This window comes from Equus asinus, chromosome 2, assembly GCF_041296235.1.
Source record: "Equus asinus isolate D_3611 breed Donkey chromosome 2, EquAss-T2T_v2, whole genome shotgun sequence".
Taxonomy (NCBI): Eukaryota; Metazoa; Chordata; class Mammalia; order Perissodactyla; family Equidae; genus Equus; species Equus asinus.
This window is the reverse complement of record NC_091791.1, coordinates 37,258,351-37,272,835: the sequence shown is the minus strand read 5'-3', so window position 1 is coordinate 37,272,835 and position 14,485 is coordinate 37,258,351. Positions and strand designations below refer to the sequence as shown.

General features: G+C 38.7%; 1 protein-coding gene across 20 annotated transcripts in view; it reads right to left on the bottom strand.

The window, feature by feature from the left end:
- Window positions 1-14,485, bottom strand: part of CPEB3 (cytoplasmic polyadenylation element binding protein 3) — a 230,789-nt gene that overhangs the window by 77,492 nt on the left and 138,812 nt on the right. For all 20 annotated transcript variants that reach the window (XM_044754192.2, XM_070487189.1, XM_070487204.1 and 17 more), the window contains one exon: window positions 7,306-7,420. In XM_044754192.2, the coding sequence (XP_044610127.2) occupies window positions 7,306-7,420 (115 nt within the window). The remainder of the gene's footprint in view (window positions 1-7,305; window positions 7,421-14,485) is intronic.

Here is a 14,485-nt window from a genome sequence, read left to right as displayed (position 1 = left end):
CTCTGGAATAGAATAGGAGAGTAAACACTCCCTCAGCCTGGTGAATGGCCAGGAGAAGAATGCTATGCTGGCAAGGCACTGAATGGCACTTGTTTGCCTTCCTTAGGAAGGACGCAAGAAAGTGTCTGATTTAGAAAGAAGGTATACCAGCTGTAAGCTTGAAGCTCCAGCTGAGGAAGACAGTTACTGTAACCACAGGTTCTTCTATAGCAGAGTGATCTCCAAAGGAATCCTAAGGATCTTCAGATGCTAAAGAAGGCGCCTTGCAAAAGCACAAACATTCCATTACTCCGTGAATCTAGCTGCTGGAAAATCATCTTCATGTGCCAAAGATTAGGTCATGACTGATGTTGCTGGCAGTCAAGTACTTTTGATAGGAAGCAGAAACTCTCACTCACTTATGCTTTATGAAAACTAATTACAAATAAATCATTTCCACTTATAAGCTTATATACAGTCATTTTCTTGGCCACCAAAAAGTCTGCAGACATTTGAGTCAATAAAGTCTCACTCAAGTGAAAGGCAATTTGCTGAGAAGCTAGAAGAAACCAAGGCGACTAAAGAGTTTTTTGGGGGTAAGAGTATGAAGGTTTCCCATGTCTCTTTCTATTCGAATCTATACTTTAACTACAGAAGGTCTAATACTGTGATCATCCTTGAAGAAAAGTAAATAATGGTCCAACAACTGCTGCTTGCATTTGGTCCTTTACTCAATCAGCACGTCTTCACTAAAAGTGTACTTCCTGCAGGCTAAACATGCTGGGCTCAAACACCAGAGGGATGTCATTTCAGTACTAAACAGAGTTCCTACTTACTGAGAAAAGTGACTACCTGGTAAAAGTAGCATTAAAGAAAGGTCTAACTTAATTCATCCACTATGTAGGTGACTAACAGAAACACAGAGCAAGACTTCAAGTCCTAGAAATTTCCAATCTGAAAAAATTTTTTGATATAGAAGATACAAATTCACCTACAGATGTTAGAATGTACAACTACTTTTAGAGGCTAGGTTTTAAAGGATTTAGAGTTAGTCATTAGTTAATATAGGGAAGTTCCATATAAATTCCCTTCTTCTGATGGGGGGAAGCTGAGCCAAGAAGAGGGCTACCATTTTCACTTCTTAGCAGGAGAGAAGAAAGAAGAAAGATCGCAAGGATCTGAAGAAGTCTACTAAAACCTTCACGGGTTTACGTATACCTTGTGATTTGAACCCTGCTCATGAAATGTGAGCCCTTGATCAAGGATGTGTCTTATCCGGAAAATGTAGTCAAAACACGTACTGAGCTAATGACAGTGAATCCTCACTCTAAACCGTCCTCTGTAGAGGGCAGGAACAGTGTAGCTCCCACGTTCTTAACATTTAACCTAAGGAAGATAAGACTACCAGAGCAAGACATACAGGTGGAGCCTGGAATTCAGACAGAAGGAGGTGACAGCAGGCATAGACAGAGTCTATGAAGAAGTCAAGAGTCTCCAAACTACTTTTTATTTTTTCCTTCCTATGCAGACAGTGTTCACAGGGTCTGTCTAGTCAGCACAGGGGTGGAAAATTAGCAGGTCTGGTAGCTTTATCCAAGGGCATTCTGTATTTTAGATAAGACATTCTGTGCTCCTAAGACAACTCAAGACATCTCATGAACAACAGTTTCAGGGTAACAGAAACATTACTATGAGTCTAACCCAAATACTGGCTCTTGTGATGAGCTTCACTGTGCCATAGACTAGAGAAGGAAACAAGAATTTGCAGTTGTGTGCAGCACATACCAAGAATTCTTTTGGGTTGTGGTGACTATGCCTCTGAAGTTGACTCTGAACCCCAATTATGGTTTGTTAGATTTGCTCCTGATTCTTCAGAGATCTGAAAGGGACTTTAGCTCACCAGAGAGGAAATTATGATGACTCCCTCATCCTGCCCCACCTCAGGGTCCTGTTCCTATCATTTAATTAGATGTTAAAGCCAGCCATAAGGCAATGTCTAAGTCTGAGATACTATGAAAATCAAATAGGGCAGAGCAGGAATGAGGATTCCCAAGGGAAATATCAACACATTCATCTTTCCAGATCCTAAACTGTGAAAGTAAAAGCCACATTTCTTCTCTTTGGAAATAAGACCAAAGCAGAAAGGAAAGAGGCACAGGCACCTCAGGATGATGAAGAGGTCTGGACTTCTGAAAGAAAGTAAGATTCAACTTGAAGGTGGACTTTCCAGATTTACCACGGTTGCTGAATTGGTTCACAAGGGCAGTTCATACATCTTCAGCGGAAGAAATGTGTTCATAAGCTTCTACTCTGCATCAGATGTTGGGAGATTAAGAATGTTTTCAAATAAATGGTATGAACAATCAGCTAAGTCAGAGAGATGGAATGTTTAACTTGATTAAATTGGACTGGTACCACGTTGACTGTTACTGCTGTTACTGAGACAACATCTCAGATCTCAGCTTGACAAAGCGGCTTCCTGCTGTGCAAAGAGCCCCAATAGGGAAGTCTGGAGATCTGAGTTTGAATCTTGGCTTTTTTACTTATCGTGGTTTTGGCCAATCACCCCCTTTGAACTCTGCTTCCTTATCTCTAAAATGGAAAGTCTACCACTTACAACCTCACAGGATTATCATGAGGATTAAACATACACGAGAGGCTCTGAGCATACTGCTGAGCACAGAGTGGTACTCAAATGTTTAGTTTTGTCCAGGGGTTGTTTTTCCCTCTACTCATAAATCTTTGCTTAACATTAACTTGTCCTCGTTTCTGTTCCAGAAGTACCAATTCATCCCAAGTCTTTCTTTGGCTTTATGCTAATGCTACTCATCTGCCACTGATAAGGCAAAGTTTGACATCAACTGTGGGCAACAGTTTGCTTTTTTGGGGGAGGGAGAACACAAATACATACTAACATTAGAAAATTCTTAACCCTAAGGGTAATGCAGTTAATCAAGTCAGTATGCCAAATCTGGAGTTCATCTAGAACAACTCCTGCTGAACTTGGGACTTGGTGGAAAAAAAGGCTTCTGCTGAAAAACTTGATATAAAATGATTTCTGCCTGCTACCACTTCACAGAACAGAAAAAGGATATGGTTACAATACTCCTATTTTCTCAATCACAAATGAGGATTCCTAACACATATGAACTACCAGAATGTTTATACAGAAGGTCTGAAATAAACGCACTTAGACAAATTTAGGATGTATGTTCTCTAGATGGATGCTATTTATCACTGAGTATTTACCTCAAAGGTTTTTTTTTCCTCCACAGAAAAGCCATCCTCACAACAGTCAGAAGGGAAAAAAGGGCAAAGAAAGAAATTTCAGGATCCATCACAGAAAATTAGTAGGGGAGAAAAAGACAGGAAAAAGTTATCAAAGCAATAGTTAGGAGAGACAGGAGACCCAAAGATGATGAGTATATAGTAGGCTCCAGAAACTCAGATGAGCAATCTCTCAAGATTGATCTGTTCTGCAGGACCTGGTCAGATAGACTGTCAGAAGGAAGTCATGAAGTAGAAGAACTCACATGCCTCTAATTAGAGAGGGTCAAGCCTGATCAACGTTGGAAGTGGATCAGTCCCAAAGCTTGATCCCTGAAGCAGTCCTTAAATCAGATGTCTCAGCCGGGAAGCTGGAGACAGGGAATACTCAATGTTTATAAACTGGAGGAGAGAACAGGGACCAGAAGCTTCATTCTCCACTTTTTCCTGGTGGCCTCCTCATAACCCCCAAGCCTGGCACTTATTTCCTCTCAGAGCAAAGAGATGCATTCTGGAGAGGTCCTAATGCTATAAGGATACGCAACAGGGCTACTTCCGTACTGAGATTCAAGAGGACACGTTGACCACATTACTTGAAATGAAGAGTGGCAACATGATGTTGCACTTCCAGGTGGTAGCAGGTGGAGAATCAGACAGACTACCCCTTTCCCTGTACTGATTCTCTGAAGAATATGTAAACTTTAGCCACATGGTGGCATGGTGAGTCTACCTATAGTCTTTCCTAGCATGTGGGTGGGAAGAGCTGGGACTGGAAGAAAAACAAGACCTGGGAAAAATTAGGAGACTTCAGGCAAACTGTCCTTGCCTTGCCACCGTCATTGACTGCAGTGATAGAAGAAGGGAGGGACAAGAGATAGTAGAAATGTGTATTATTTGACCTAGAGAAACCAAGAATCAGGCAATCTAACTTTGGGTAAATTCATCTAGATTTCCCACTGATTATTTTTCCATTTTCAGATTAATTTTTCCAGGCCTGTGATTTTTTTCCAACCTGAATTATAAAAAGGAAGGCTGGTCAAATGACCAGAAGGAGCAAGCTAAGCTCATCAGGACAATACCACTTAAAACACTTCTCTTTAAAAGTGTTTGTATATTTCCATTTGGTGGGATAAGACTATACTTAGAATAACTTATCAGTGATAATGGTCCCTGTCTTACAATGGGGAAATATCAAACATAAAAAGTCTCACAAGATCCAAAGGAATAACTTTTGAGTGATAACATTTTAGTCACTGTTAACATGTCAAAGAACCATTTTTGGCTCAGGATAAGGTGAAAATCAATCTGGATACCCAGAATCTCACCTGTTGAGTACCATCACCCATATCTAGTTCAGGATCACTCTGTACATAGCGTCTGAAATAGTTTTAAGAATTTCCACAATTCCATAACTACAGCACCCCCTGGAAATAATAAAAAATGCCCTGAAGTATTTAAAAACCAAATTTGAGAATCATTATGTCAAAGAATATAGTTTAGCATCCAATTAATTCTGAGTTAGCATTCTGTTAATACATTTCTTATTTTCTTCTGTTCTGAAATCTTTGACTTTCTGTAGATGATGATCTGTTTAACACAACAGGGGGATGTTCATTCAGTTTAGCACGATGCGGACTTGCTCAGTGCCAGTAACATAGTGGATGCTCAATAAATGTTTATTGTTCAAGTGAACCACGCTATATTCAATTTAAGATTGTATAGGAAAGTCAAAATGAATTCCTTTAAAAATAGTCTTCTATTCCAGGGTAGACATCAGTCCACAAATCTCTGTGTGTTCCAAAGAAACTCAATTCTACACACCTGGATAAAAGCTGCAGACATTAACTCTTTTTTCGTCTAGATTACATGGCCTCCAATATGAAAGTCTTGCATAGATAGTAAAATTCTAAGATGCTATATAGATTGTTTAGCCATCTAGAAACTAGCTACACTTATGAGAGCTGTTGGCATAGGGGAACATTTCCATTAGACCAAGTGACTGTAGCTTACTATCCACATAATGGCAAAAACAAAACAATTTTAAAGCAAACAATTTTAGCTTAACTTTCAAAAAAAAAAAGAGCTTTGAGACTTATAAAAGGTATACTATCTGGGAAGGGAACATAAAATCCCATTTCTGACTACGTAACTAAATATAATTCTTGTCTAATCCTAGAATTTGCAGCATCTTATAGACATAGAATGTTAAAGAAAAAAACATAATTTAGCGTCTTGGGTTTTCTGTCCTGCGGTGTCAGTGTGATCATAGACCAAGTGTGAAAAATGGATCTTCATAGGATTTATAGAGGGAAAATGATACACCGGGCTTTACTTATCCTTTAAATCACTTAAATGGGAAGAATAAAGAGAGAAAAATAAAAAGGGAATTTAGTTTGTAAACTATTGTGTCTGTGACTTAAAAATAGACATAAGAGGTTTAACACCAGTTCTGTTATAACTGTGGGGCTTTTTCTTTCAGAATTTTTTTTTTCAGATTCCCATCTAGGAAAAAGGAGAAGGGCTAGAATATTAAAACTAATTTGTGCATGTAGTTACTTGCAAAAAAGAATAGCTAGAATACTCAGAATGAATGCTCATTTTTGTAGAATATATATGTAGTTAAAAGAATATCAAAGGGGGTTTTCTCCCTCTCCGCTCATTAATATAACACCAGTTAGAAAAAGTCAGGAATATTCCACAATGCCCCCATTACAGTTTTTTTTTTAAAGCACAAGCAGTTTAGAAACAAAGGGCTGCATTTGCCCTCATCTCATAATGCTGTTCACGTTTGAGTTAGCCCTTCCTAGACTTTATTCTCTGACAGCAGATAAAGGGGAGGCATCTCTGTGCTTGGCTTGCTTTCTTTCGGCACAGTTTTCCATTAGAATGAGAATAAGACCCAAAGATATTTGACTTTCCGAAATACTGTAAAATTACAAACTCCACAGTCATAATTAATAATGTTTTAAAGTCTTTCAAAATGGAATTATGAATATATCTTTACATAGGTCTAAAGTTATCTTTTAGGAGTAGATTGGAGAGTTGAAATTTGAATAAATAAGTTAGAAATGTTGACAAACATTCCGAATTAAAAGGTCATAAAAGTCATAAAGCCAAATAGCTATAGGTAAATTTTATAATACTGTTTTTACAATTTGATTTTAATGATCTCTGCTTTTTCTTTTATTTTTAGGTAGAACTAAGTCTTCTTGCTTACAAATAACACAGAGATAACACTGCACTTTCACAACTACAGTGGCAACAATACCCTCATTTTTTCATCTTGCTTCTAAAAAATAAACTCAATTATTTTAAGCACTTAAAAAATTTAGTTCTTACAAATAATTTTATTATATTCCACTGGCAATAACACTGATCCACAACTGATTAGATTTGTGTTTGGATTTAAATATTGAGGTCATCAGCTCAGCATCACTTCAAACACACCAGTCAATTATGATTCTGCCCAATCCTAGCAGGTACAATTATTTCCTCATTGGAAAGAAACTTGAAAAAAAAAACAGGGAAGCTTTTAAAAAGTCATCATAAAAATGCTCAAATACATAACTTATTCTTCAAAGTGCATAAGAAAAAATAGGAATCTGCTTCACTTGGGAAGAGTTCAGTTGGATTCCCAGGGACACAATTTCCAGCAGTGGTTTGGATGGTCACTGAGTCGGCACACAGCTGCACTGGACAGATTTCTGATTGGGTGACTTCTTTTTCTGTCATACATAACAATGCTAACAGGCATAAGAACGCACACTGCCAAATGTATCACTATTATTTTTAAAATATGTGGTTGAATAAGCACTAAATAGAATTCATCCTTTTGAAATAACAGTTTAATGAAATTCACTCTTGCACCATAAGAAAATAGAGCATTTGGGGAGAAAACATTTAATCTTGAAAGAGTCAGCTCAGTGAAACTGACATGACAGCCTTCCTTTTGGAGATTATGTATAGCTGACCAGAAACCTAGAAAATATTGAAGACTAAATACATTGGGGATTTTGTTGTTGTTGGTTTTGTTGTTGTGGTGTTACTATTTCCACTCACCAGCTCGAAGGGGTCGTGGAACTCCCCCAACAAAGATAGTTTTTCTGGGGTCCAAAGGCTGAGAACCATCCATTACAAAGTCACTGTCACTTAGGTTCCATGGTCGAATTTGCACCTGAAAAAAAGTCGTTTACTTGGTCCTTACTTCATTTCCATCAACCCCAAATGAGAATAAGGTGACTAAAGACAAACCCACTGATTTGTGCATTTTACAACATATACAACCCAAAGAAAATCCAGTTACAGTTAACGTAATCTGCATTAAGTGCCTTTCAACAGAACTCTTGGGGAACCTACTCACAGGTACTGTACTCAACACACTAGACATATACCATAAAACCTTCAGAAACCGTCTGTGGTTTAAAAAAAGGCAGTCTTTTAGAGACAGTTTCTGAGTTTTGAATCAGATCCATTTTAACACATGATAGAGTGTTTATAACCTGTCACAGAGCAGCCCTTAGCTTTTTAGGAGCTCACCTAAAGGAAGGGAAGAGGAACATTAGGAATATTTTCTAAAAATTATCTATATGTGTGGCTTTTAAATTCTTATTATCCCCCTAAAATTAAAACATTTATCTTTCAGTAATATGATTTAACATAGATTAACATTCATCAAGTTAGCACAGAATTACCAGCAATATCAAATACTGAAGCACACAGTTATCTACTTTTGATTTATCTGATTTTCCTCAAGTCTGGTTAAATAAAGGCAAGCCTAGAAATTGAAGTAAATTTTATAAGAGTAGAAAAAGAAATCTTTATGACATATTTCTTTCTGTTTAGTAATCTCTCTTCACTGGGACTCTGACTTCCCGCCCATAATTTGTACTGTTTCATCATATAACAAAAAATAAGGTATTTCAACAGAATCTTAACCTTAAAACATATTCCTTTCAAACCATAACTGAATTATCAAAGAATTGTTTAAAACAAAACAAACCAAAACCACAAAAAACTCTCTCATACTGAAAGGCAAGTTTCAACACTGCCTGAAAACCAACCAGCCACTCAGGTACCACGTGCTCTGGGAAGTGGGCTAGGAGTAGAATCAGATAAACCTGTGTCAGTCGTTAAGGAACATGCCTCTCCTTTCCCCTCACTGATTAGTATAGGAAACAAAACAGCTGAGTTGTCATTTCCTTAGTATCAACAAAATTCTTCATTTTCCCCATTGCTCAACCGGCAATACTTAACGCAAGGAAACACATAAATAAGATAATTTCTTATGTGGCTTGGCTTATATCCGGGAGGACTCTCATTTGAAAGGTAGTAAATCTGTCAATTACACTTTCTTTTCTTTTTTTTTCTTTGTCTCCCCAAATCCCCCCAGCATATAGTCGTGTATTTTTCAGTTGTGGGTCCTTCTAGTTGTGGCAGGTTACACTTTCAAAACACCCTGAATCAACTCTAAAACTGGCATTGCTCAGTTAAACTTAAGATCTGTTTGCAATTCTGTTAACATTCAGGCATTTGCTCCATCTTTATCGTGTGGGAAAACAAAACCAGTTCTTTCCTTGTAAAATTTGGTCTGTTTGACTAAATTATCATTCCCTTGACATTTACGACAAAGACAGATTCACTAATACCATAAAACACCACTTTTAAATGCCTTCATGAGGACCCATTATTAATTTTTAATTAAAACACAATTTCCCGACACTGTAAGAACAAGGATTCTAATGTCACCAATAAAAAAAAAAAGTAGGATGTATCTTTTTCTACACAGAATCCTCTCTTCTTCTAGTCTCATCCCTAATAAGGCAGTTAAGGCAGCTTCAGGACCTGGTAAGGTAATTCCAATAACTTTACGATAATTGAGTTTGATCATAGATAACTATTTCACAAATGAAAACAATTCCTGTGTAGTATCCCTAGTGTTCTGCTTTCATTTAATCAAGAAGTACAGAAAATGCAGCCTTCTATAACAGCTGGAGGTTCCTGCTGCTCAAAGCAATCTGCAGAGGATCTCCAAACCTTCCTGCTGAGAGCTTTCATTACTGCTGCTTCTCCTCCCCAGCCCTCCCTCTTTTCATTACGTCATACACAACCCATTCCCTTACCCTATTCTTGGCATTACAGACTACATAAAAATACAGGAAGAGGACTCAGGAGACAGTAATGATTAACCCTATTTCCAAAAGTCACATTTCCCAGCTGCCACCAGAAAACAGCTCCTCAGAGCTTGCACCACTGCAGAATAAGAGAAATATCAACATAGGCCAACATCAGCACTCTACATGCTAAGCAAAAAGTAATATTGTCGTACTGTTTGCACTGAGAAGTTCCATTTACACTCTGGTTTCTCTCTAAAATATAAGCCCACTCAGTGGCCGGCCCGGTGGCGCGGTGGTTAAGTTCACACGTTCCACTTCGGCGGCCCGGGGTTTGCCAGTTTGGATCCCAGGTACGGACATGGCACTGCTTGGTAAGCCATGCTGTGGCAGGCATCCTACATACAAAGTGGAGGGAGATGGGCATGGATGTTAGCTCAGGGCCAGTCTTCCTCAGCAAAAAGAGGAGGATTGGCAGCAGATGTTAGCTCAGGGCTAATCTTCCTCAAAAAAAAAAAAAAAAGCCCACTCACGTACAGGGCATGTTCTCCATCTTCTAAGGTTTATTCTCAGAACTCAGGGCCTGATATCCATGTTTTATATCTCTCTTACTCCCTGAATATATTTCCTGGTCCTGATTTATATATACATACATATATGTTTCTCTAATTTTTTAATACCATACTTCATAAGCTGACTCAAATATTTTATAGAAAGGGGTAGAATATAAACAAAAGAATTGCTTTTTATTATCTCTGTTTCTTTAATAATTATTATTGATAACAGATGAAATTAGAACTCTGTCCTAATTCAGTACAAATTTCCCCCAGCGAAACAACTTTTACACATACAGAGATTACTCTGTGTTGTGTGTAAAACAACTCTTCCAGTATGATATCAAATAGACAATACCCTGGGCAGTAAAAGCCTCAACATCCTGAAGACAAGCATAGGGACATCACTAGGAATGGTGAAGATTTCCTTAAATGAGCCTGACACAATTCCAACACTCCTTCCTGCAGAATCCTGGCTACACTTGCTTACAAAGATGACTCTAGGAAGAGGCTATCATCTGGAAGACAGCACCCACCAGCCCTTTGGCCAAGCCGTGACCTTGTAGCAGAAGTTACACAAAACCAAATGTCTGTAGGATAGGACACGTAGCATAAATGTGTCAAGACACCAGGACCAGTTAGTAGGCAGTTAGCACTGGAATAATCCAGTCCTTTTAAAGAAGCAGACACTTTTTAGCTCCAGCAAGTGGTTATTCGTGAATGTGTTGTCAGACTTCCATTTTTCAAGAGTAGCTAAAAATTCAGATTTTTATGCAAAATTTCAACATTTTAAAATGCTGGGAATTAATGTTAAAATCAAAATCAAATGTTAAAATCACTGTACAGGCTAAATAAAACTATCTGCAGGCCAGATCTAGACTGTGGGCCCCAGTCTGTGATCTCTGGCCAGAAAGGTTTAGTTTACACACAGCTCACAATAGAATGGTCTGTTTCATAAGTTCGTATGAGAGAAAATACAAAAATCGTTTTTCTTTAGTTTCTTTTTTAAGTATATATTCCTGTGGAAGCTCTCGTGAGGACCATGAAACCTACTTTTGACTGAATTATTTTTCTTCTAAATTCTCATCTTCTGAATTAATAATCTGCTTTGTGTAATTGCTTATCTCCAAAGGCAACAACCAAACAAAGTCTGCTGGTATAAATATACTAATTTATACCATATAGTGACTTTTTAACAGCCTTCAAGATATTTAAAAGAACATAACATTAATGGTATCAACAGTTGGGACTCAAAGCACTAATTTTCCTTTTGGAGGTTTCTCACGGTGTGTTTTGTGAAGTGCAGGTCCCTAGCGTTTGGGAAAAGTCATAGACATCTCTTCCTTCTTGGAGTTTCATGGCACCCACTGGTGTATATCAAATAAAGGCTCTAAGAAGTTCTACAGGAAAGAAATCTGTTCAAATGTTGTTTAATCCAGCATTTCCAAAATTATTTCCACAGAAAATATTTTTTGCGTAACACCTATTAATAGCCACACTTTGGATAATACTCCTCTTATTATATCTTACTCTTAGTATGTATCAAAATACGGCATAATAAGTTGAACAAAATATTGTTAGAAACTTCACTCCAATCCAGGTCTTTTCCTCACTTATTTCCTGCTATTGCTCTAAAAAGCTTGCTTCTATAGAAATTAACTTAAATGGTTAAGAATATAGTAAATTTAAATAATAGATAGCTCTTCAAAGAACTGAAAGTTTTCTGACTAAACTGCTCAAAAGAGATGCTACCAAATTACTTTGACTATTTTGCTATCAATAAAGAATAAAATATCTAATTATAGTCCTATATAAAAACTAAAGTTTCATCCTAGTTAAATCTAAAACTAAAAGTCATTAATAGGGATAAGATTAGGCCAAGTGCTAGGAAAAAATTTAAGAAATGCAACATGCGTCATTTATTTTGACAGGAAGCTATAAGAAAACATAATTCCCTAAAAAGAAAATTTCAATGAAAATTTGTGAAAGTCTCTAAGTTGAAATTAAATATAAAATGCATTTTTATTGTATTGTTAATAACAGGATAAGAGAAAACATATAGTTTTTTTTTTAAAGATTTTATTTTTCCTTTTTCTCCCAAAGCCCCCTGGTACATAGTTGTGTATTTCTTTTAGATGTGGGTCCTTCTAGTTGTGGCATGTGGGATGCCACCTCAGCATGGCTTGATGAGTGGTACCATGTCCGCGCCCAGGATTTGAACTGGTGAAACCCTGGGCCACCGAAGCAGAGCGTGCGGACTTAACCACTCAGCCACGGGGCCGGCCCCCTAGAAAACATACAGTTTTAATAAGAACAATTTCTAACACAATCCTTAGGGCTTCAAGTTGCCAAACATGACCAAGTCTCCCTATAGCTCTGTACTTCTCTGTTTAGATCACTACAGTCATGCGCTACATTATGATGTTTTGGTCAGCAACAGACCACATATACGACGGTGGTCCCATAAGATCAGTACCATACAGCCTAGGTGTGCAGCAGGCTATACCATTTAGGTTTGCAGAAATACACTTTATGACGCTTGCACAATAACAAAATCCCCTAACAACACATTTCTCAGAACACATCCCTATTGTTAAGCAATGCATGTCTGTATTTAGAATTTAGACATTCACCTACCAATAAATAATGTTATCAAGCTCATTTTGAACATCTCACCGTGTATTTCATCCTTGTCAGATCATCTCCTTTGGTTACAAACATCCAGCACATCAATGTCCTACTCACAATGCCTTCCTTTTCATCTGTTTGTCTCAAGGCAGCTCCAAAAAGTAACCAAACTGTTCAGAGTCAACAGGGCAACCTAGTGGCCAGCTCAGGAAACTACTTGACCAAAAACCCCTTGCTGTCATTTGTTCTCTTTCCCATAAAGCACATGGCTCAGCCTCCCCACCCCTCTATTTCCTTTTTCCTCTTTTCAATACTCTTCAAACTCCTACCTAAGCTCCTCAGGAAAAAGTCTCCATTTTTCTCTCCCTAATCCTACAATCCTTTCAATCTACATGAATGAGAAAAACAATACATACTGCAGAACCATCAGGACTGCTCTCCCCAACAAGTAGCAGCATCCCGGCTCTTCTGACAGCCAGGATGAGTCAGCTGAACCTAGGTCTGCTGACATGCAGCTGCAACAGCTCAGCTGTAGTGGTAATAAACTCAGACCCACCCCAGCTGTCAGCAATTCTATTTTAAGCATCACAGACCTCACAGAATGACTGGAGTGCCCCACAGTATCACAAATAAACTAGTTTGTGGTTTGTGAGGCATCTTTATCTTTTCCATGGTATAAGGAGTTATTTTATTATTATTAACCACCAAAACTAACAGCCACAACAGCAATAATTGCGGTTTGGACTCTTCAAAGTACATTCATATTTAGTATCTCATTTCAACCTAATTTTTACCACATCGCTCCCTAACAAACAGGTCAGCCAATTTCCAGCAGTTTAGATGCTACTATTACTCTCAGTGCTGCCCTCCACCCAATGGAGAGGAGAAGGAGGCGCCCTCCCTGTATCTTCTGGGGAAAGTGGCTAGAAAGGAACCTAATAGCTGATCAGAGTTGTTGGCCTTGGTAAGATTTCTGTACCCTGGGCAGCTCTGGGGGCTCCAGTCAGAACTCCATTGGGCCTCAAAGCAAAAAGCTGCAACTCTCACACACAGACTATTCCTCCCATTCCTTAGACACAAGCAGATCACAGGCTTCAGAGAGCCTTGTCAAAATAGCCAGGATTCTTCCTAGACAGGGAGCCAAAAGTAACCCTAGGAAATTCTCTCGTGGCCTTCCAGGATGCCCCAGGACCAGGAAACAGTCCAGGTACAAAAAGGAAACCCCTGCCATCTGCACCAAGCTGCCTGATGTGCAGAAACTGCACGCTTACAGCCCGCTTTGGGACCGTCAGTTACTGCTGAACAATTCAAACAGCATTCTGTATACTGTTTCATAAGGGTACACAGTACAAAAATAAAGCATGCATAAACTGTGCCCTGAAAACGGTGATGTATATCCTTACTCTATGCTTGACTTAATAATGCCATTATCAATTAAATTTTATGACTAATACCCACACTTATAACTGGAAGATTCAAGGGAATACCTTCCTCCTAAAGGCTGGTGACTTTCCTGACTCCCTCAGGAACATCTGACCACTTTGCCCTTTGAGCCCCCCTCCCACAACTACTTCCTATAACACTTCTATCATAGCACCTGTGACTCCTTACTTCACTTACTATTCACATGTCTCTTTCCCTCCACTGGACTTCAGGGTCCTCTAAGGCTAAGACCATATGTCTGCACAGGTCCCAACTGCCCAGCACAGTGCCCAATCCCTAGCGAGTGCTCTGTGCTCATCAGTGTTCTGGTGAATTAATAAAGGTTTTCCTGAGGGGCAGACACTGCAAGATGCCTAGCAGCTGCCCTCCAACCTGAAAGCCATCTTCCAGGGGCATGGAAATACAGTGTGTCTGGTCACCAGTGGGTGCTCCAGGGTTGGGCCTAATCAGAGCAAATTTCTGATGCCACCAGGTGATCCACTCAGTGATCAGAATTACCTACTG